This window comes from Pelmatolapia mariae, linkage group LG12, assembly GCF_036321145.2.
Source record: "Pelmatolapia mariae isolate MD_Pm_ZW linkage group LG12, Pm_UMD_F_2, whole genome shotgun sequence".
NCBI lineage: Eukaryota > Metazoa > Chordata > Actinopteri > Cichliformes > Cichlidae > Pelmatolapia > Pelmatolapia mariae.
In genome coordinates, this window is record NC_086237.1 from 13,857,959 (window position 1) to 13,881,325 (window position 23,367).

The 23,367-nt window shown below is 42.5% G+C and overlaps 1 protein-coding gene across 11 annotated transcripts in view; it reads left to right on the forward strand.

Moving 5' to 3' along the window:
- fbrsl1 (fibrosin-like 1) overlaps positions 1-23,367 on the forward strand; it is a 273,826-nt gene that overhangs the window by 178,329 nt on the left and 72,130 nt on the right. For all 11 annotated transcript variants that reach the window (XM_063488923.1, XM_063488927.1, XM_063488918.1 and 8 more), the window contains one exon: positions 8,084-8,113. In XM_063488923.1, coding sequence (XP_063344993.1) covers positions 8,084-8,113 — 30 coding nt within the window. The remainder of the gene's footprint in view (positions 1-8,083; positions 8,114-23,367) is intronic.

Here is a 23,367-nt window from a genome sequence, read left to right on the forward strand (position 1 = left end):
AGAGCAGAGCAAAGAAAGTAGTTGAATCTAGTTCCAGCTATTGCCACAGGACACTCATTTGTAATTCTGTACCCTGCCTATAATAACGTTTGATCATTGCAGAGGGGGGGATGGGAGGTAAGGGAGCTGAAGGTTTCGCCCTCGCTCTTTGCCCCCCCCCCGCCAAACCCTTTACCCACCCTCTTGCATTTGCTGTCACCCAGTATGAATGCCCCCTCTGGCCCGATGACAAGTCTAGCGTGAAATGCTTGGCTGCCCCCTGAAATTAGCAGTAGAGCCCCCCGGCGGCACATGCTTCTCATGACCAGCACACAGTGGGCTGCCGCCAGATTCTTTTCATTATGGCTGTGGCCTGCCAGCCCCCTGACTCTACCTCCTTCTGCCTCTTCCTCCATCCCACCCTCCCTCTCCTCCTCCTTCCCCCTGTGTGTCAGCCAGAGCTCAGTAAACAGCATCTGTAGTGCTCATCACATTACTGTCGTAGGGAGGAGAAGGAGAGAGTGAGAGCCAAGTTCTCTGTGGGGATTGCTGTTATGCCTGTGTATCAAAGTGTCCGCATGCATATAAGTATTTGCATGCATGTAGTATTTTATTTCATGCGAACATCCACAGTAGCTCATATGTATATGCACATATAGTGTGTGCACATGTCTCTGTTGGCTTCACAGGATTAGCAAAGGAGAGAGAGTTAGTAGCAGTAGTACAGAGCGAGAAAGAGTCAGAGAGAAGGGGAGTAGCAGTACAGAGCAATGCCTGGAGGCTCAATCTGTTCCTCACTGAGCTATATCAGTGTTAGAGACGGCGGCTCGGGCCGCGGGGAAGCCTCCACTCGCTCCATCAAACTGTCAGGCAGCCAACGGAGCTGCACAGGGAGACTCTCAGCTGCCCCCAGGGCCAGTTCAAGTCAACATCCCATTTCCTTGCCTCCTCGCCTAATTTCTCCTACGCCCCGACTTAAATTTCCAATGCCCAGTGTCTGCCGCTGCAGCTCAGCAGCAACAGGCCCAGGGCCATGTCAAAACTCTGGGAGGTACCGAGCATTGCGCGTGTGTGTCTGTGTCTGTGCACGCTAATTTCTGAAGGCAAGATAGCACTAGCTGCAGTCAGCAGAGAGGAGAAGGAGCTGCAGGGGCCCCATGAAAGACAAAAAAATAAAGAAATAAGTAGAAAAAATAAAAAAAACATAAATCAGTGTTTTATTTTTCTCTCTCATTCTCCCTTACCTGTATGCCCATTTTTCTTCTTCAGCTATATTCATAACACAGTTGTGTATTCCCTGTCCCATCAGATTTCTGGCAGTTTCCTTTTTCTCTCTGAGCTGAATAAATGCTCCCTGTTCTCTCATACATCTGCCATTACTGTCTGTTTTCCCCTTGCCAAACTACTCCAAGGATCACACCAGCAGCCCAGCCAGCTCTGTCCCTCCCTCAGGGTTATCCTGAAAGCAGGGGTTGAGGGATTTCGTCTTGGAGAGAGCAAGGCAGTCCTCTAATTTAGTGAAAGGAGGCGGGTTATCATCGTCAATCTGTCCACCCCCCCATCTCCTTCTTGCTCGTTGACCTCACCAAATACCTTTCATAGAATTGAAACAGAGAGCGTCCAGGTCTCAGTGCTGTTTACGTGGACTCTGGGTAATGTTAAAGTCTGCTTAGTGTGGTCCCGGGCAAGAACTATATCTTTCCTCACCTCAGCTTGATTTACATGGCCTCTACTGGCTCTTTATTTGAGTGTGTCAGTTCTAAAGCAGAGACCACGGTGTGTCTGGCTAATGCAAAGAGCATTTTCTCCGACCCTGTCTTCTTCAATCCCCCTTCACTATCACTCTCTCTCTCTGTCCTCTCTCAATGGGCCTCTGTGAAAGGAGGTTTTGCTGAAGTCCTCTCTTGTTTGCACAGCCAATTCCAATGTCCCAAGCTCAAATATGGTTTTGCGTGAGAGCCTGTCTAGGTCTGCTGGTCGATATCATTTCTGCCCGGCAGAGCTTTTTCTCTCAATCTTATTCCCCGTGGACCCTACATCTTCACTGAGATCAATACTTTCCTAATCCAGAGCTCTAAGGCTGACCCAGGGTAATCAGCTGACTTCCCATGCTGCCTGCTGAGGAGGTCAGGGGTCAAAAGGCTGTATAGATTTGATCCTGTGATCAAATCACTTTGCTAGGTGGTGCTTTCAGATACAGCTATTAGGGTCAAGATAAATTGCTTGATTTTTTCCCTCTCCCTGGTTGTGAAAGTTAAATGCAGTGGTGTGTTTTTGCTATGAATAGCATTAATACACCAGATTCCCGAAGCTTTTTACCCCATTTAGTTTCACCATAGATACAAAATTTTTAGGTTTATCTGATCATCCAAAGATATGAAATGAGTAATTGATTTTTTTTTACTATTTAAAGGTTTTTTGAACACACTTGCATGATTACATATATATGTAACCAGACACCATCACAATGGCCATGTATAACGCTATCATTTACTCTACCGTTATATATATAAATATTCTATAGTGTTATGCTTTGGTTCAGCCTGGTGCTTCACCACTCATCCATGAGCCATAGTTCTCATCGTCTGGAGCACAGGCCAAGCACCTGGCCTGGAATTGCCAGTTCCCTTTCATTAAGCTTTTCCAGTAACAGGACAAGCAGTTGTTTGGTTAAAGATTGCATCTGCATCCTTCCATCTTCAGCCCACTCTTTGCCCACATTTGTCGCCAACTGTTTTGCTCGACTGCTGACCTTCCCCACACTAGGGCTCCATCAGGCTCCGGCTCACCTTGGATTCAGTCTCTAACCCTGATTTGTTTTGATAAGCATTATGGAGGATGGCATTGTCCAGCTCTTCCAGGCAGATAGTATCATGAACGCAAACAAATCTGAACTCTCCACTGAGTCATGACAAAGGGTTAGCACATAAGAACATGCAACTAAAATGTCCTGCTGATAAATTGTGAAAGATGAGTTGAAGTTAAGCTTTGCCGCAGGGCCAGTGAGACTTTCAGATCTCCTGCTGATGTTTCAGCCCAAGCAGGGGGTCCCCCAGTGGACTTGAGGCTTTGCATCCAGACCCCATCAGAATGGTCATGACGCCTACGCTCCCACACCTCATCCCAGTATCTGCAGGAGGGAAATTGCAGGAGAAAATTGGTGTTGTTCCACCAGTATTCGACACTGCTTCCGTCTGCGACCATCTAAATGGACCATTACCTCCTCTGTGTGCTCTCACTCCAGGAGATCCGGGTTTGTTAGAGGTCTTCTTTTAGAATCAGGGGTATCTCAGTATATGTGCCTGGAGAAATGTCTTATAAATTGAAGCCATTTCTTCCATCGCTGTAGACTTTTGCATTGCGAACACTTTAACTTTATACATTTGGATAAAACATCAAGAAAAGCAGATGCTCTTTCGCTGCTGTCGTGATGCAGCGGCCGTCTCCCCGTCAGTTAAGTGTTAGTGTTGTTTTGGGCCTGAATGGAACACAACTGGTTGCTTATCAGGAGTTAATTTTGCTTTAAGCCAGTTCCTTGTCGTGCCATTGCATCTACAGTTATTAGATATGACTATAATTTAGCAGAAACACACCTTACAGTGACTTTGAAAAATTACAGCCAATCAAGCTTTTATCACGAATAGTATTATCAAAGCACTGACGCTTTTATGCTCTCCTCTTCTGCTTTTATTCATTTTATTTACTGCTTTATTTATTTTGAGAAGGAACTGACAGTGGCACTTTAATGCCAGCAGCTCTCTCCTGCTCTCTCTCTTTTTTTTCCAACATTTCTTGCAGCAAGCACAGGCTTGTGATCAGTATTCAGGAAGACAGTTGTTGACGCCATGCCAGCATTTGCGTTGCTGGGCAAGTTCCTCTTGTGTTCCTCTTTCTATCTCTGAGGCAGAATTCATGGCAGACTGTCCTCCGAGTGTGACAAGTGGAACTGTGTGATTAATTTGGCCAGTCGTTTTAATGTGCTCCGGGATGCGCAACGCTTATTGTCTTCCCCTTGCACGTCTATCAGAATCTGCCAGAGAAATGTCCAGGAGAATCGAGACATCCATCCCTCTCTTTCTGTTTTTTTCCCCTCCCTCATGCTACTCTCTTTCTCAGCCCTGCCTCATTTCAGGGCTGAGCTACAGGGTCGTCATGGGGGCTAGCCCAGGTCGAGGCCTGGCTCCAGCCAGGGCCGCTGGCGGAATAAATCTCCTGTCTCTGAAGTGTTGAAAGCTGTGTAAATGTCAAACGCGTTCGTCTGATGTGCTGGCTGAGGGGAGGAGGGGTTGGAGAGGAGGTGGAAAGCTGGGAGGGAGGGTTTGTGGATGAGCCATCCACTGATTCTGGTCCCCTGTTGCCCTTCGTAGCTGGCGGTTGCCAGGTGCAGATGTTGCTGCTTGCTCCATGCCTCTGAAGAACTAGCCTTTTTTTTTTTTTTTTCGTTTTTCTTCCTTTTTTTTTTTTTTTTGAGGTGGGGGGCGGGGGGTACTGCAAGAGACGAAAACCACCAGGGGCTTGGCTCCTGTCAGGCAGCTTAGTGAGCAGCGTATCTTTTCGATTTTAACAATGTCCCCTCTGACCACCAGACACGCTGTTTAGGGAGGCTTCTGTTTGGGGTTGTGGTTTTGCATTTTCACCATTTGGCTTTCTTGTACCTTCTTGCTGAAAATTGTTTCCCTCGTGCAGACAGTCAAAAGAAGCATAGGGTGCTAAACGACGTAGCGCTGCTCTCGCCAACAACAATGCGTGCACAAACACGAGCCAATCTTGGACTTTTATTGTGTTTCTTTCTTTGAATGGACCAAGTGTTATAGCCCAACAGGGCAATCACATATGGGCCTGACAAAAACTGCTGTAACACTTCCTATCCCTTCATCTCTATAGCATCCCCCCCGCCTGTTCTTACTGTTGTTTTCTTCCCCTCTTTCCACCTACCTCTCTCTCCCCTGCTGTGCTGTGGCTCTCCCTGTCTCTGTCTGAGCCCTAGCTACTATTCCTCTTTTCGCTCTGCTACAGTGCATGCTACTTGTAAAAGGATAAGCACCATGCTGTGCTCTTTTGATATTATTTTTCCTCCTCGCCAGCTCCAGCCTTGTGAGGCCTCATATCTAGTGTCATGGCTACTGCTGCAACAACAAGGCCAAGCATGCACCCAGGGAATAGACCATGCCAGTTGTTCATCTCCATCACCTACGGTTTAAACTCGTCCTCAGTAATAGAATGGAGCTCACAACTGCTGTGAGATGGAAGTCATCCGTTCAGCTGCATGCTAAGAATACATTTACTCCATTTTCTGCAGGGAAGGGGTAATGTTAGAGAGTGGATCAATTTTCTTTTCTTTTTTCGCAATTCATAGTTAGATGAAGATGGAGAGAAGCATTGTTTTGAATGTGATTTCTTCGTGATAAAATACCAGAATGCTGAGGGAACAAATGGGTGATGATAACAGGTTGTGATGTGCTCCTAACTAGCAGTATAGAAATGGATTGCAATTAATTTGTCTGGAATTCACAGCCTGAATGGAAACTGATTGACAAGAATCCTTTGCCACTTTCTCTTCTTAATGCCCGGCACTTTGTAATGATTGTCTTTTGACAAGCACTAGTTCAAAGAAGAGAAAAGAAGATATTTTGTATAAAAATGTGTCCAATATTTTCATTTTTAAGTACTGTGTGTGTGTGTGTGTGTGTGTGTGTGTGTGTGTGTGTGTGTGTGTGTGTGTGTGTGTGTGTGGTACTTTTAGGTTAATCCTAGAGTGTTAAGGTCTGGTGTTCTCTGCTTTTGAAATGTGTGGTGTCGTACTGACAGATCTTTAAAGACCTCTATTGGATTTAACCTGCTCTCCGAATTATATAAAGCAGATCTTTCTAGTGCAATTAGAATAATTTGGTGAAAATTTCAGACTCATGATTTATTCAGTTAAACAACCAAAAAAAAAAGTGTTTGAGATTCACCTAAATTTCATCACATCTGTATAAATGTAGGCATCTACACTGAGAAAAGTATTATGTTATATATAAATGTAAATGGCACATGAAGCAGAAAAAATATAATTTCTAGTTGTTGAACGTATATGCAAAGGCCTGAAATTTGTAATAATGTGATCAAGATATAGGTTAAGTTGTATATCCCTAGTAGAAATGCTTAGCCCTTTTCAGGAGAAGAACCTCTTACAAGCTGTTGCACATTGCAGTGGAAATTGCAGATCTCTGCAGTCATTGATTTAACTATGAATTTTGCATTATATCAAAGAGTAAAGCTTGAAAGTTTAGTTGAGCTACAAGTGGACCTTTTAACCAGGATCAGCCCGAGCACATGAGCAAATCCACCAGTAAACTGAAAAGAAGAAATATAGATATGAATCCCATTGAAATGCAGGAAAATTCTTACCACTATTTATATTGAACTAATTATTGAAAAGACTATTTTCCTTGTGGTGTCGTTGTGTGTACTATTTAAGCAGTGGGTTTGACAGTTCATGACTACACTCTGTTATTCAGAGGATATACTTGTTTTATACCCTCCAACAAGTGTATTTTCTTCCTGCATGTCTGGTATAAGTAAACACGCACATCTTACAGAGTTGTTAGTGATGACTCTGCAGCCAAGGACTCCTACCAACCTTTGGCATTGCCTAGTAGGATAAGCTATTGGGCATGGACTCACCCTTGAACCCACACACTCACACACATCCCCCCTTTCTCCTCTCCTGAGAGATCTTGGCCACCGAGCCCTTGTTCTGATTACTCTCGTTACTTAATTATACATTTGGACCCACCACGCTCACGACAAAAGGACACTGTGCCTCCATTGACACAGCTCCCTCCTCATTGTGCCCCACTTTGAAAGGGAGTCAAACAAAATAGAGAGGGCCCACTTAAATATGTTGCCACAGGGACTTAATTGACAGATTGAAGGCAGTTTTTCTTCACCGGAGACCGTCTTCCTTTCTCCGTGTGGCTCTTTGGTTGAATTGCTCTGTTCCTCATGCATCCTGCTGTGAGGTCCAGTGGGCCTGGCGTTGCAGCTCAGCCACTCCTGTTTCCGCAGCTTCTCTATCTTTGTGGTGTAACCAGCCAGGAGCCGTTCGTGACATGCGAATGTTAGAAACGGACACAAGAGCTCGTAAGGTGCATACAAGTTCAGGAATGTTGCAATGAAAATCAAACAAATGCTGTTAGACAGGGTTATTGACTTTACCTTAACTTAACACATTTTTTCAGAGTAAAGGTGAAAATAATTTCCCGTATTTGTGCGAGTTTAATCGTGTTTTTATTATTTGCCAAAAAGAGTTTTGTGTCGGTGAACATACCAGGAATAAAAGGCCGGGGCTCTTGGTATTTGCAGCATTCTTGTCATCTGTTTGCGAAAAGTGGCAAGGTCTGACTTTTTTGAAATCTTTTTCTTTGATATTCTTTTTACTCTTTTTGATATATTTGAGCCCAATCACTGCATATTTCATTGGTGAAATACTTGTGAAATTTGAAGTGCTGAAGACAAACCATTTCACTTCTTGACTGAATGGAAGGTGATTTGGCCTTTAGCCGTGCTAGAACAAGGTACATTTCAGAATACAACCTCTCTTGTTATTCAGTTCCTTTATCCCTGTAGAAGACTGACATACAAATTAAAGACTGGTTTGTCACACCACGGATTTGAAATACCACACTTAATAGGCACTGTGCTGGAGAATTCAAAGAACCTAAGCTCTCTGTGTCCTTGAGATGCTATCGTCCAATTTTAAAGCACACTTAAAAGGCTAAATGACAAGCTGCAGCTGAATGCCAAGTCACTAAACAGACTCTTTATAATAGAACCCCGTGCAAAGTATTTTCATCCTTTGCAAATTTAAAGCAGTGAATTTGCGACAGAAACACCAGAAAGGCGTTTTGTGCCACTGTGCTCCTTTTGAAACTTGAAAAAAAAACTCTTTCAGACTACCGCACTCTCCTTTCCCTCTTCATCCTCTGCCGTTTGCACTGAAAGCTGACAGTGAATGAGAGGTTGCACACAAAAATAACATCTGCACTGATTATGCTACTGGGGTGGGGAGCCAAATGAATAATTCTTTATATTTCCTGTGTCTGTCTCTTTTCTGTTACAGTGTGACAGCGAGAGTGACATTGACGACAAGGTAAGACTGCTTTTTCTGTGTTTATTCACCCAGCGCATGAAGAACCGGAGAGTTGTGAATAACAAATTTGAGCTCTCAACTGAGAAAGGGGAGATAGTCATAGTGTATTGTTAGCAAAAAAAAGATAAGGGGGTAAAAAGCAACTGTGCCTGGTCCCAACACTGTTGATCATTTGAATCGTACGGAGCATGAAAGTGACAAGAAAAATGTTGCACATCAAGAGACTGATTTCCAATGTTGGTTTTCTGTTTTTTATGAAAAGACGCGGTACCTATTATTTTTGGAACACTTTATGCACAAATATTTCATACATATGCCTCCTAGCTTAGATCGTAGTGTGTGCTACATGCAGTAAAATCTGCATTTAATCTATTCACATAGCACATAACACCTTTATCTGCTTGCTCTTCTAAGATACTCGACAGCAGCCGGAGTTTGTAACGCTCATGTTTTATTTCCAGCATAACGAATGACAGATTTACAAGTTACAACCAGAATGTTTAACAAGATCGTTGAACAATTTCATTTAAAATATGCTTTAGTTGTGCTGCTAACTAGTAACATCTTGATTTTCTTCAGAAAGCGTTGTCATCAGGTTACCAGTTGACAATTTGACAGATGTAGTCTATCAGTTTCACCTCTGAGTGTTTGTAATCATCTCAGAGGTGGTTGGCTGATGGCAGGCACCTGGTTACAAGATGAAACGCCTTTGGGGAACCTTACGCATCCTAATTCCTCCACAGTTTAGCAATTACTCCCTGGTAAATGAATGAGATAGCATGCCTAATCTCCTGTAAGCTTAGCTCCCAGTTCTGTGGAAATGTCTGCAGCTCTCCCTATAAATAATACATTGATAGCAAGCCCAATTTGCATTAACTGTAGCCTGGCAAGTCAATAGGCTTTTATCTCTTCATTGAAGCGAGAAGGAACCGAGGGCACGAGCTAGTTGACACGACAGAGAGATGTAGCAGGCCTGTCAGTCTCCATACGGCTCCCTGGCAACACTGTGGGTGGAGGAGAGAGGGAAGTAAAGTAGAAGGAAAGCTCTCAGAGTGTTTCCTTCTAAGGGTTTTTGTTTGAGACTCGTTTTAATTTTCAGTATTAAAAAAAAAAAGTTTGGTACTACAGAACTAAATATAAAGACGGGGAGGAGAAAAATCAAGAAGCGCTTTGACAGTTTTGCAGAAACTCAGCTGTGTTTCTGTGTTGTTGGTTATGTGTCAGCCTGTCTGTGGGCTGGGACGCAATTCAAGACATGGTAGACTGTTAGACACTGCTGCCAAGTCTGATTGTTGAATTTCGTGCCAATTATTTCACAGTCCAAGAGCCAGATTGTAGCTTCACCTTCTTTTCAGACTATTTTTCATTAGTATGTCATCAGGAAGTGTTTTAGCTTGAGAAATCTCTGGAAAAAATAGTAATGCCACTTTTATTGCACATTAGTTTGCGCTCTCACTGTGAGAAACATAGTCAGTGCATATTTCTGTAGATGTAAGTGCAAAAAGACGTCTTCCTGAGCAATCAATGTGAATCCTAAACCATAAGCAGCAAAGTAATGCTGCAAGTGAAAACAACTTGTGAAAGTTACTATTAGTCAAACTATCTAGGCTTCAGTGTGGTCCCTAGCTTGTTTTTGTCTGTCTCAATTCTTAGTTTCCATTCTCAGTTCTAAGTTTTTTAAGTACAAGTGCATAGTTTCATGTTTTGTCAAGTCTATATTAAAGCAATACTGACTTGCCCATATGTACAGTGAAAGAGTAGTCAGTGTTATTATTCCTCTTGTTCACACACTGAAGTTGACTCACCTTAGTGGTAGTGATAGGGAGCAATATTCACACGATTGTTGTTTTCAAGTAGAATAAAACGAACTGTAAAGTTCAGATGAAACTAATGTGCATTTTTACACATAACAAGAGCTTTATAAAAGTAATAAAACAACATTTTAAACGTAAAGATAGTTTTCAATACTTGGATGAAAACGCTTTGGAGTCAATGAATATCTGAAGTCTACGACCCGCTAATATCACCAAATGATTCATTTTCCTCTCACAAGAGCCTCTGCCAGGCCTTTACTGCAGCCACCTTCAGTTGCTGCTTGTTTATGGGTCTCTGCATTCACTTTTGTTTGCAGTAATCCAAAACCTTACTTTGTATTTCCTTTTTTTTTTTTTTTTTTGCTGCCAGTGCCAGCTAATATTATCTTGACTTCAGCAAGCAACATATGGTAGGAATGCAGCACTGGAACACAAGAACCTAAAATGTATGCATACACTGCCAGTCCATAGTTAATTGTGGACTGGCTAGTCACTCAGGACTATACTCAAAAAATGATCATCTAACTACCTTGTTGAAGAATGAAACTAAAAAATAATAATAATAAAAATTTTTATTAGATAAGTAAAAATGGGGTCCTCAAAAATAAGTGTTAAAGTGTTCTGTTCTTCCAGTAGTGGTAAAGTTCCATTCCCACGAGCAGAGGTATTGACTGTAAACAAAAGATTTCTCCTAAAGCCAACAGGAAATGTAACAGAGCAACGGCATAATTCCAAAACTACGTTTCGCTCTTTCACTGTTGTGGATTCTTTGAAAAGTCTCTGTTGGTGTTGACGTGTTTTCCAAGCGTGCAAGAAGAAAAGAACATCTGGATAAAGGCTATAGCAGCCCTGCCCTTTTTATTCCCTCAGAAACACGTATTACCATAATCAAGGTGATGAGAGTTGCGAATCATCCATATCAAATTGCAGAGGAAGGGAGAAGAATGGGGAAAAAATAATTTGACAGGCCATCACCAAAAGCAGGAAAAAAATATGACGGTGTAAAAATTGGGTTCCATGAGGAGAAAGACAAACACTGTCATTTGTAATTGCCTGCACTCAGGATAACTCGACAGTGATAATTTTCTGCAACGTTTTGCTAAAACAGGTGCCAGCTCCTCCCGAATCTTTCCAGTGAAAACAAAGACTCCTTTCACATCAGATTACCAGGCACCTGAACACCCACATTGTCGGGATTTCACAGATTAACTTAATTAGAATATTGCTTCCAGGTGTGCCCCCAGGGTGCAATCAGTTACACTGTATTTAAATAACACTGACGAGTTGCTACAGCAAAGTCAGTTTAGATTGCTGCACCTTGTGAAACTCGCTTGCATCAAAGCAATGCTTTGATATAGCACCCAATGGCATGTTTCCAGAGCATGTCAGATTTGAAATCTTTAGCAATTGCCCAGTCGTTTCTAGTTAAGTGCGAGGTTGCCCTAAGAAATAGCTTCATATAGATGGGCCTGCCTTGATGAAACAAGCAATCAGAATCTTGGTATAGTGTTCACATTGTTGCCAGTGTTTGTTGAGAGGCCTGTCATCTGATGTCCAGTATTATGTCATGTTTGACAATGAGAAGTATTCAGTGTAATTTTTTTAAATATACCCTTGATATTGGCTTGTCTTATGCCTGCACCTCGGAGGCATAAAACAACCCACAAAATTAGGAATTCTTAAGTAGAACAGTCTTTTCACTGTGTTTACTGTCATTAAAGCAACGGTTAATGTGTTTGCACAAAGCTATGCTAAATTTGAAGCTTGCAAAGAAAGTAACCACAGCTTAAATAAGAAACAGCATAGCAACACAGAAACTAAATGTATTCACGTGAGACTGTGCTGCACACATGGGAACATCATTCACTGTTAAGTCTGGATCTAAATACTTTGAGCTGCTAAAATGGTCTCATATGCCCCAGAACACGTCTTAGCTCTACAGAAAGTGGGCTGAGTGATTGGTTGTGCTTGTAGAATGGGAAAATTAGTGTGCCGTCACAAGGTCAATGTTGGGTGAAATTGTATAAAGAGTTTCAAAACAATTTTATTTTTATAACACCAAATCGAAACAACAGCCATCTCAAGGCTCTAAAGACCCTACAATAATAGACAGAACCCCAGCAGTCAGCACTTGGTGACAGTGGGAAGGAAAAACTCCCTTTTAACAGGAAGAAACCTCCAGCAAACAACATGTACTTAAAATGTAAACAAGCACATTTTTTACACTCTTTTCCCCAACAACTCATCAAAATCCTCATATCCTATCAAAATCCTCATATCATAGTAATATCTTTCTGGCTCCTAACCACTTCATGGATTTCTTGTTTCTTTTTGCTCATTTATCACTTGACAGTGATATTAAGCAATTTACTAATTAACTTAATTAATATATTGTATTACAGATTTCTGCTTCCATCCTTCTGTATTCCTTCTGCAATGAATGAACTTTCCAAACTGGCCAGTCTCTAACACATCTGAGGTACTTCAAGTCAGGACATCATTTTCTTTCATTGGAGAGCCATGGAAAGAAATAGAGTGGTATTTTATCCCTTCTCAGTTTGTTCATGCACTCTCCTGGAGTGTCATCCTATCTCCATTAGGCCTCACTTTGCCATCTTCCCTAGCTCCTCCAATTTCCCTGGTATTCTTTCTCCTGTGCAAATATTACAGTGGCCGGCTGCCTGTATGCGAAACATTAATGCAGCAGCCTCAATGGCCACACTACCACACAGCGGAGGACACCCCGGTCAGCTAATTCTATTTGGTCCTCTTTGCCGAGCAGTCATTCAGCAGAAAGTGAATCTGTCTCCGGGGGAGTCTCCGAGGACCATTACCACATCCTGTCAATGAGTTCTTTTATGGCTCTGGTGTACTCTTCTACCAGGGCAGCACATGGGCTCTGACTGACACATTAATTCCCCCTCTACTTCCATATCTTCCTGCAGTTTGCAGAATGAATGCCATATCACCACGTCTCAACGACTTATCAGTAATGACTCGTCGGCTGGTGGTATCCTCCTAACTGAAGCGTTGGAGGTTGTGTCTTGTAAAGCTGGCAGTGCTCGCACAACATTAACGAAGGATTGGATGGGGATCAAACCATATATGTTAACAGCACCATTGCCTTCACCTCTCTTATTGTTTTAACATTATTCTCTTCTTGTCCCTGATCTTTTTCATTCACTGGCTACTTCTTAATTGCCTTTACCATTGTTCATTCTTTACATCTTTTCCTCTGTCACCATCTTGAAAAAGGAAAGAAGCCAACAGTAATATATACGATGTAGATATAGCCTCCCCACCCAACCCCCAATGCCTTGCAAGCTCTAGATTGGTCTCCAAGAGTCATCATATTCAATAACAAACAGGGCATGCACCGGGCTGCTGACAACCTGAACATTTTTTTTATGGATGGAAAAAATGGACCGGCTTAATGTTTCGACACAAGTGATCATCCGTCCTCATCTCTTTAATGAAATTAGATTAAGTGCACCTGGGAAAGAGCTGAGAAAGCAGAATGCCTCGCCACCGTCTTTAGTCTAAAACCAATTTGCCAGTAATATTCCTTTCCCCCCAGCTTGGGAATCATCGTCCCTGATTTAAAATGGAGGAAGAACGAGATGAGACCAGAGCTGACTGGTTGCATTCAGCTCCCCACAGGCACTGTGAAATTAGAACTGACACCGGCAACACAGGCCTTAATATGGAGATGTCATTTTTTTCTCTTCTTGCTTTTGTCTTTCTCTCTCCTTCCTCCCTTCTCGTCCTTCATTTCTTCCTCTTAGTCAGTTAGTTCCTCCTTTCAGGATTGTTTTCGCTTTCTGGCAGAAAGCAGAAAAGGGTGGAAAATGTGGAGAAACATTCAAATCAGAAGATTAACCATTCCCCCTAATTTCAGTATTGTTTGGATGTAAAGCTTCCTGTGAGTTTAAGGATTAAGGTTAAGATTAAGTTTATGCTATAATCAGCTTCTTAGAGGAAAATAATTCTGACTTTTAGCTTTGTACACTGGCCAGAAATAAATATATTCTTCATTAGTTGGTCTCATGATGTTTATTACATCTAGCTGTTACAATGAACCTGGAAGCACTTATCTCTTTGATTTATATTGGGCTGTTTGCAACATGCTCTCATTTATGGTCAGCTCCAGCTCATATGAGCTCTGCAGGCTTTTTTTTTTTTTTTGAGTGGTTTTCAAGCAATGCATCTGTTGCACATTTAGTGCACAAGTATGCAGTTATCAGGGAGCACACTTTGATTTGCCTCTGAAGTGAAGAAGGACACATTTAGTCTTAGCAGCATATGATGCGTGTGTATTTGTGTAGCTTAGAAGCAAGTGATACTAAGGGCACGCTCGGCGGTGAAAACCAGCCCCAGTGCATGTTGGGAAGAAGAGGCGTGATGACAGAGAAAGACTTGGAGTTTCTGCAGGGCAAGCCAGCAGACACGGCCAACTGACATCAGCAAAGACAGCTTGTCACTAGCAATGCATGTCATACAGCAATGCAGGGACAGTCAACATGGCCGTGGCGTCACCGATGTGGCATCCAATATCCTGGTCCAGATTCTTTCTTAAAGGTTAGTACAGATGTTGGCATCGCAGATGAAAATAGAAGGTCTGTGGCAACCAAAACCACATCAGCCACTCAGAACAAGGGAGGTATGAAAACATAACATGGCATCCAGACTGTAATCTTCTTTTACTTACTGCCGTCTTTCAGCGAGGCTGTTTGTGTTGGCAGAGAGTGTTAATAGAACATAGTTGTTCCTTTGTTCTGTTAAAATCATAGCACACACCCTACCCTCTGTCTTTGGAACAGCAGTGCTCTGCTAGCTCTTTGAAAAAAAAAAAAAAAATCCCGTCACCACTCAGCCATGTTCAACAGCTTGTGATCATTGTTATTGGGGGAATTATTGTTGCCTCGATGAACACCAGGTTTTGCTATGTGTTTTTCTTCCACCCGGACTAGATCCATTTTTAGAGGCGGTTTTCTTCAAACACTGTTTTTCCCACCTGAGAGCTCCGATTCTGTAATAGAAGAGTTTTCAGCAACGGCCAGGTGAAACGCTCGATTGAACAATTTTCTGCTAGAGATCTCGTCAGTTCAATGATACGGTAATAGAGAAAGCATGGCACGCCATATCAAACAAGACAAGTTGTGAGATTTTACACCAGCTGTGATATCACAATGCATCTAACTGGTACTGCATCAAAGTATTTGGATCTGTTGGGAATAATGCTATAAGTGCACTGCATTATTTGTGATATCCATGTTTGTAGAGAATATTTTTAGCAGTATACATTTTGAAAAACAAACTTTTTTTAATGAATAGTTGCATTTATAAGTTAAAGAAGATTTCAGCTTGGATTGGAAGCTTCACCCACATTTTGAAAATAATTAAAATTAAGTCATGTTGAGGTTTATTTATAGGTCATATGCTTCTAATGATGCACTTTTACAACAGTCACTTAATCAGAAGTGAAGTAATCTCAGTGCATTTGTGTGACAAAACCTTTAGCATGCGGCTAAACTCTCTAACCCTGTGCTAAGTGTGTGTCCACTCTGCTCCAAACCCACATGGCACAGAAATCATTGTTTTTCAAGTGGCCTCTGTTTGAATAACAATCCAAGCACTATATACATTTTTCCACATGAGTAATAAAAGTAAAATTGACTTCACATTGGATACAGATGTTCTGTGGGAAGCGAGTAAGACACAAATGTTTTTGTGTATGTGGATGTAGGATTTGAGCGTTTCTGATCGTGCATAAACATAATGCCAAAGTGGGTTTTTATTCAATAAACATGGTTGGACTGTAATTACTTACACATTTCTTCTGGCTGGAAATGGAAGACAGACTTTGTGTGCGTTTATGCTGGCGCACCAAGACTCTGTCTCAGCCTTGGCTTGTCTGCACGAGGCCGCTTAATGCAAGAGGACTCGCTTTTCCTTCACAACAAATGACATATGCATTCAGGGATAAATATAGAATTCCCTGTTGTTATTAGGAATCAGTACCATTCTGGGTAATGTTTCCCTGAAGAAGCCTTGTCTCCTCTTTGCCCTGGAAAATGAGTAAATGTAGTTTAGGTTGACTGTGGCTGCAGGAAAATAAGAGCTCCTGTTCCTTTTAAAAAGTAGCCAGTCAGCAATGTTGTGTGCCACACTTTTTATAGAAATGTTATAAGAAATATCAACACGTATTAAAAAAAGTCCCAAGCTATAGTTATTTCTTGAGGCTCTTTATTTAATCTTCAATTACATACTGAGGCCAGGTTTCACAACCTGTATGGGAAGGATCAGTTGCAGCCCTCATAATGGTGATGACGGACAATAAGGAAAGTGAGCAGTGAGCAGCTTTCCCACCGGCTGAGAGAAACATATACCATCATTCTTTTGCTAACCACTCGAACATTTCCGAGTAAATCTAAACACTCAGATGCCTGTGGATGGCCTGGTGACTGCCAGACCTGAAGCGCCGCAGGTCCTCGCGTCACTTCGGCTCTGGAGGGAACTTTCCGTGGGCGAATGTGTATGTGATGTGGAAAACTGAGAGCCCGTAGAGTAGAGGCCTAAACAGGGGCCTGCTGTCTTCAATTAAACCAGAAACCCCAGCCATGGCAGTCCCCTATGCACAAAAGCAGTCTGTGAGGTGCACCAGTCAGAGGATGAGGTACAGGGCTTCAAAGATTGAAGGAGAAATAAAAAATTATGTCTTTCCTAAAAGTTAGCAGGAATGTGGAAGCAGAGGGGGAGAGCAAAGCAGGCATTAATGATGGCTGTCACTCATGCTCACTTGCCAGTTCCTTTTCCCTCTTTGTATCATTTTGTCAAGCTTTAATTAGCAAACACACCTGGACTGTCTCTGAAGTTAACTGTGGAACATTGCCTGCCATGGTTTCTGTGGGCACTGAAGACCAATTTCATGCAGGGCACATTGGCACAACTGAAGCTGATATGCTTGTCAGTTTCAGCTTGACACACAGAAGCGGTATACCAGCTCTTGGATATGTATGAGGTTTTGGAGCTACAGACATCGACCAGCATTTGAACGGTCTCCCTGCCAAGCACCACCGACACAGGCGGCATGGGCATCCATTAAATTAATTTGACTTCATTAGTGCAGACCTGCTTGGCCTGGGGTGCCCACAGAGATGCCAGAGGGTGGGAGGTAGGGGGCTGGTGGTTGAGTGGCATCAGCCGCTGTGCTCTGAGGAGAGCGAACACATGGCACTGACAGGCGGAATATGGCCCCAGTTCTTACACCGGGACGGCTGCCAAACAAAGGCAACATGCGTCACTGGCTTTAGGGGAGCTCAATCAACACCCGGTTGGAGTATTAACGCCATGTGTGCCGTGCCACATCAGTGAGGAGGCCGCGGGTCGCCGGGCAGCCTACAAGTCAAACTTGTGCACACAGTGAATGTGGCAGAGTGATATGATACAGGGACGCTGCCAACGGGTTGACCCACCGCCATCACCTTTGTGTCTGCTGCCAGAAACGCTTCGTATTATGTTATAAAACTCACGCTTATTATTGTTGTGTTGTGTGTATAGTTTTAGCTTGTGAGTGATTAAATCATGCTCGCATGTCAGCAGGACTGATCCGCACAATACTGTGCATGTTTTGACAACGTTCAGTCTAATGTGCGCATTTTTCGACAAACTACTATTATTACTAATGGCGAATAGAATTACTGTTCCAAGCACTTCTCTGTATGATTGATAACAAGCTAATGTCCTCAGTAATGAACAGATATTACTGCTTTTTATCTAAAAGTTGATTTGATCTGGATCTGAAAACCTTTTCAACTCAGTTGCACCAAGCTGCCAGCAAAGGTGATAACTTTGCTCTGACTTAGATTTTCTGGGCTTCCCTGTAATTATTTCAGTTTGTTAAAGAAAACAGCGAGGTCACATGCCTTGCTTAAAAGCACCTTGATAGCACAATCTGCATCCTCACAATCCCACCTACAGCCACCTTCTGGAGCTGACCTTAGCTCTGCTCGGAGTGGTGCACCTGATAAATACAGAAGTGTGGAAATAAATAAATAATAGGGGGGGTATTAAGTCCAGATAGGACTGGAAGGTAGCCTGAGGGTGGTAAGTGTTCTGCCTGACAGCAGTGAACACTTTGATCAGTGAGCCCCGTCTGAAGATCGCTTCCACATCTGCACAGGGGGAACGAGCTGTAAACTGCCAAGAAGCATTTTAATGACAGTTGGATTATAAAATGAAAGAGGGCTCCAGATGGCAGGCAGTGCAGCGGCTGCGGTTCGAGGGGAGGCTGTTTAAACTGCTTTTTTATTGATAAAATATGGGGTGAAAAATTGTGCAAGGCTTATTAGGCATCCCGCAGTGATGTTGCTCAGCTGGCCAAGCTGTTCAGCATGGCCCTCATCCAAACATGCCTCCATAAATTTTTAGCAGTACCTTTAAATCTGTAAGATCCCTGCTTGTTAAGTTCACCCTGGCTCCCCCAAATCCCCCACACAGTATTTGTCCTTTAAAAGACTTGCTTGTGTCCTTTATTTGTGAACCAGCAGGATGTTACTAGCTCAACGTAGACTGAGGAGGTGGGAGGACAGGGGTAGGGGGTTCCCACATAACGTGCTCATTATCGTCTCCCTACAGCCAGAGTTTACCCCTTAAACAACTTAATTCCTGTATGATTTCATTAGCTTTACTCTCCTAGTAATAAAACGAGGCTGACCTTATTAATTTGAGACACCGTGGTTATGTCTATACTTAAATACACAGGGTGTTGTTCAGGGCATAAATGCTCATCTGGGCTTTGACTTGTGATAACTGGTTTCAATAGTGGCTAAAAAGCAGAAATGGTTGGATTTAGTGTGGATCGACTTCCAATAAAGCTCAAATTGCATGATTAGTAATCTGTATCACTAGTTTCAGTGGAAAAGGCGCGAGCGTGTTCAGTAATGAAACCCTTTACAGGTAAGTCATGCTGAGGCTTCATAAATGCACATGTGGGGACGAACTTTGATCATGTACGGGGTGGAAAAGTCATGTTATATTTGTATGTAATTACTAGTGATGTTGATTGTCATCTTCCAAATATCTCTCGGTCAGTTAATATTACCTTACACTAAAGTGGCCTAATGCATGTCTTTGATTTGGAGCTCAAATTGAATTTGCTTGAAATGTGAATAGGCCTCATTCACAAGCTAAGAAAAGGCAATGGTATCAGTAAAAGGCTAAAAGCCGTCTTAACTCCTTCAAAATCTATACATGTCACATCTATGTCTTTCACTCGGGAAAAGTGGGCCCTCTTCCGCTGAGATATGTTGTTATCCATGCTCTCACTGCTAATTTAAAATCCATTTAAGCTGATAGGGTGGTTGACTGAAGCGGCGTTTTAATGCCCTTGCAGAAATTGACATATACACCGCTTTTCCTACCTTCTGAAAACAAGCTGTCCCCATTTATATTCCATAACTACCACTTCAAGGCCAACTTGCCGCGCCCCCATTCCACCCTCACGCCTATCCGTGGCGTCAAAGACAATTACTGTCAACATCACATCAAATTACAACTGTTGGTTTGCTTGTTTGTCTCGTTATGTGACTTGAAAACTGCCATCTTCTACCCAGGGAAGGTCCCCTCCCTCCTGCTCTCCTCCCTTTTGCCCACCCTTACGGGTCTACACACACTGACACGCATAAATCCCATCCCATCGCAGAGAAGAGAAAGGACAGGCAGCCGGCAGCCTAATGGACTAATTTGTAATTGCGATTGAGAAGAAGCTGAGTTGTTGGATGTGTCATAATTTGACAGCTCCGAGCCGGACCATGACGCTTCAGCCGCAAATGTTTCCCTCCCCCCTCCTTTCTTTCCCACTCCTTCAAATGCTTTCTTTCTTCCCCTCCACGGAGAATAGTCAGAAAGGAAGGTGATGGGAGAGATGCTTTCGGCACATTCTGCTTCTCAAAGCTCCTGGCTCTGTCATATTACTTCTTTTTTTTTCTCTCAACCCAGCACACCGCCACACACACACACACGCACATATCCCCACCACCTCTCTCCTCGTTCTCTACCTTCACATGGATCCCCTAGGATAGAATAGGCAAAGCATCTCTGAGCATTCAGATGCGTTTGAAGTGCAGGACAGATGGGAGGCTCGAGGGACTGTAAAAAATGAATCGAGGCTAGTAATAGGAGAGATGTTTTGAATCCTCTCCTCCATAAGTTATTTATCAGGGGCCCTTAGTGGTAGAGGAAGACTTCAGAGTGCTCCCTTAATGTAGCATCTGATGACTAGTAGGGGGGCTGTTCCAGGAAGTACTGTTGTAAAACAGGAGGAGAACATTAGCAGGGAAGTCTCCCAGGGCCCGCGCAAAAGAGAGGAACAACACACAGGGCCACGCTTTCCCAGCATGCAACGCAGGTCAGAGAAGGAAGGTGTACCGCCACCAACCCCCCCGCCAGCCCGTGTTATCAGATGAGTCACAGAGCAGGATGTTCTGTGCTATGATTCCCACCAGGCAAGCCACAGTTGAGTAGACCATGTGCTTCAGATAGTTGTGAAAACGAATCCGAATCGAATCAACTGATGTGACTGCTGAGCGCAGATTTTTTTATTATGATTGCCTGTTAAATTTTTTCCAGTTTATTATGACATTTGTAGCAGTCAGACGAACAGCAGAGTAGTATGCCAGTTAAAGTAAGTTACTGAATGTAGCAATTTATGTCTTCAAACACAGAGACTTCACCTTTGACCTTCTTTGGTCTATAGCTTTAGAGACAAATTGTTTTAACCTTTGGGTTTGATTAATTAAGGAGTCTATTAAAAATGTTTACATACTCACATGACAGGAAGTTGACATAAACTGCTTCACTCTGCAATATCAGAAGCAAGCACTAATTATCAACTATTTCTTATTTTACAACAGGAAAACAATACTGACAAAACAACAAGGGTCTCACCGCATTGTGCATCACAAATAGTGTATCACTCCAGTAATGGTCCAGGCCAACCAGGGAAGTCTCCAATCACTGGAGACTAATGGCCTCTGAACTGATCACTCAGGTTAATAAAGACCAGCTAATGACATAGCTGCTTCGTTTGTGTTAATTGCTCTCTGTAGACCTCTGCCATGGCCCGCGTCTCCCGAGCATCTGTCACGAGGCATATTCCCCGACACAGCTCAGACCCTGGCCCCGGCCCCAAACCAGGCACACCGCCAGACACAGTTGTCCGCTGGTGTCCTTTTACCGCGCTAGGGCGAGGGGTGAAAATACAATGTCTAAGAAATGTAAACTGTTTGTTTTGGCAGACTCACATCTCTGTAACACTTGATGTGTTCACAAGTGGATATAGACCTCAGACATATGTTGTCAGAATATAATTCAGAAGCTATATTACTTTGTCTACATCAAATAATTATTAAAGTAAATTGAGTATATGGATGAATGCAGTGCATCCCTTTATGGTTTTACCCCATATGCATGCATCATCAGCAAATCAGCAACATTAAAGTACTTTTATTATTATCTTTGTCCAGATGCGTTTCCCATATATTAATCTTTAGCAGAGGAGAAGCAAGTGGCTAATCCTTACAACTGTAAGATTTTATGGTGCAGATGGAAAGATGCACAGTGCAATGTGCAAAGATTTGTTTGTGTATACTAGGGCTACAGTTTCTAGACACTAGAGCACGTTTGAATGACAAATATGTGGTCCAGTTTCATTTGATATGCCCTCTCACTCTGTTCTTCTCCATTCAGCAGTGTGAGAAACATTCAGCAGGTTTTGAGCAGGATCTGTCTGAATACAGTGAACCTAGATCAACTTCTTTTCTGATTTAATCATATTATACTGTCTGGCAATAGCTATTAACAAATAACAGGCTGTACACAAACAATACATACCATAGAGTGCTCATTGGTTACACCCTCTGAAGTTAATAAGGCAAAGCAATTAGCATTTGATTAACATTAAATAAAAATAGACATGCTTCAAGACAATTTGCCACATGAAAGGAAAATGAAATGAAATGACTAAAAGACTGTCTTGCAAAGTCAAATCAGGTATTAGAAGCAACTTTACTTATTAAGATAATAATAATCTTAAAAAATGATGTGCAAAAAGTCACAAAAGCACTGTCTTTGTGGATCAGCATGGTTTCACCAGGTTCTGCTAGTAACAACATCGTCTAAAAAGAAACATCTGGAACACATCTGGAAAACCACTCTGGAATCCTAACTGAATTTAAGGTGGACACCATAAAGTCTAAGCCTTTTTCAAAGGGAATTACCTGAAGTAATACCACCACTCACGAGCAAGGAGTATTTTGCACTCTGCACTTATGTAGGAACAATATTTCCTCAGTTGTTCTTACTGTATCTACAGGATAAGCATGTTTTTAAGTGGATATTTTAGTCTCTGACTAATAAGATTTAGATATATTACAGGCAATTTTGATCCACATTTATCCACATTCATTTGGAGGAGAGTTAGCTGCCCCGCTGTATATTTTTTTTAATTTTGCAGAGCTTTTGATGTAGATGCAGCAGTGGCCATTTTGAAGCACTGACACATGGTGCAGCATTACAATGGGCAGCAATTTGCATATCATTTCATGTTGGGGATATTAGATTAATGGCTTGTGACTAGTGTGATGAATACTAATTTAGCCTTAAATCATGTCACTGTTCAGACATTAACAGCCTGCCCAACAGGGAGCACTGCAGCCAGACCTTTTATAAGGTCAGCTAACTTCTTTGGCCAAGTTCTTCCTGTTCTTCGTTCGTTCTAGTCAGTTATGGGATTTGTAAATGTTTGCTATTCCAGGGACTGTTGCCTTCACTGTTAATGCTATATAAGCCCACCACAGGGGTTAATGTCATTTCCATTTACCCTGGGAGACAATAAAATCTGCTGATGGAGTTAGGGAAGCAGTGATGAAAATCATAAATGTTGCAGAGGTCCCAAATCTTCCCCCCAATGGCCGCAATTTGACTCTCAGCGTGCTGGCCCCCGGTGTAGCCAGCTTTTGTGGCCACGAGGCATAATGATGTTAATGTTGTGTGAAAAGGCTGCAGAGATAGGTAGGCACAGAATCATGCAGCGTTTTAATGTAATCAGAAGCTGTTTGGATTCATTCCAACAGGTTATGAAGTAAGACCAAAAATAAAAGAACAAAGGACTGAAACCAGGGTCAGAACAACTGAATGTCCATGAGTTTCTTCATTACTGACTGCCTGTTCGGCCAATTTTGTATTGTGTTTGTATCAGCTGAACTGAAGTGAACTGAAAATGGTAGCTAGATGTCTGTTGCTATTAGAGTGCATTATGAGTATGTAAAGGTCACCCCGATGTTTTAGTTTAAAATAGCACAGAATAGTGTAATATTTGGCCCTATTTTACCAGAATGGAGGGGGGGGGGGAGCACATTACAGCATTATAACCCTATTCGG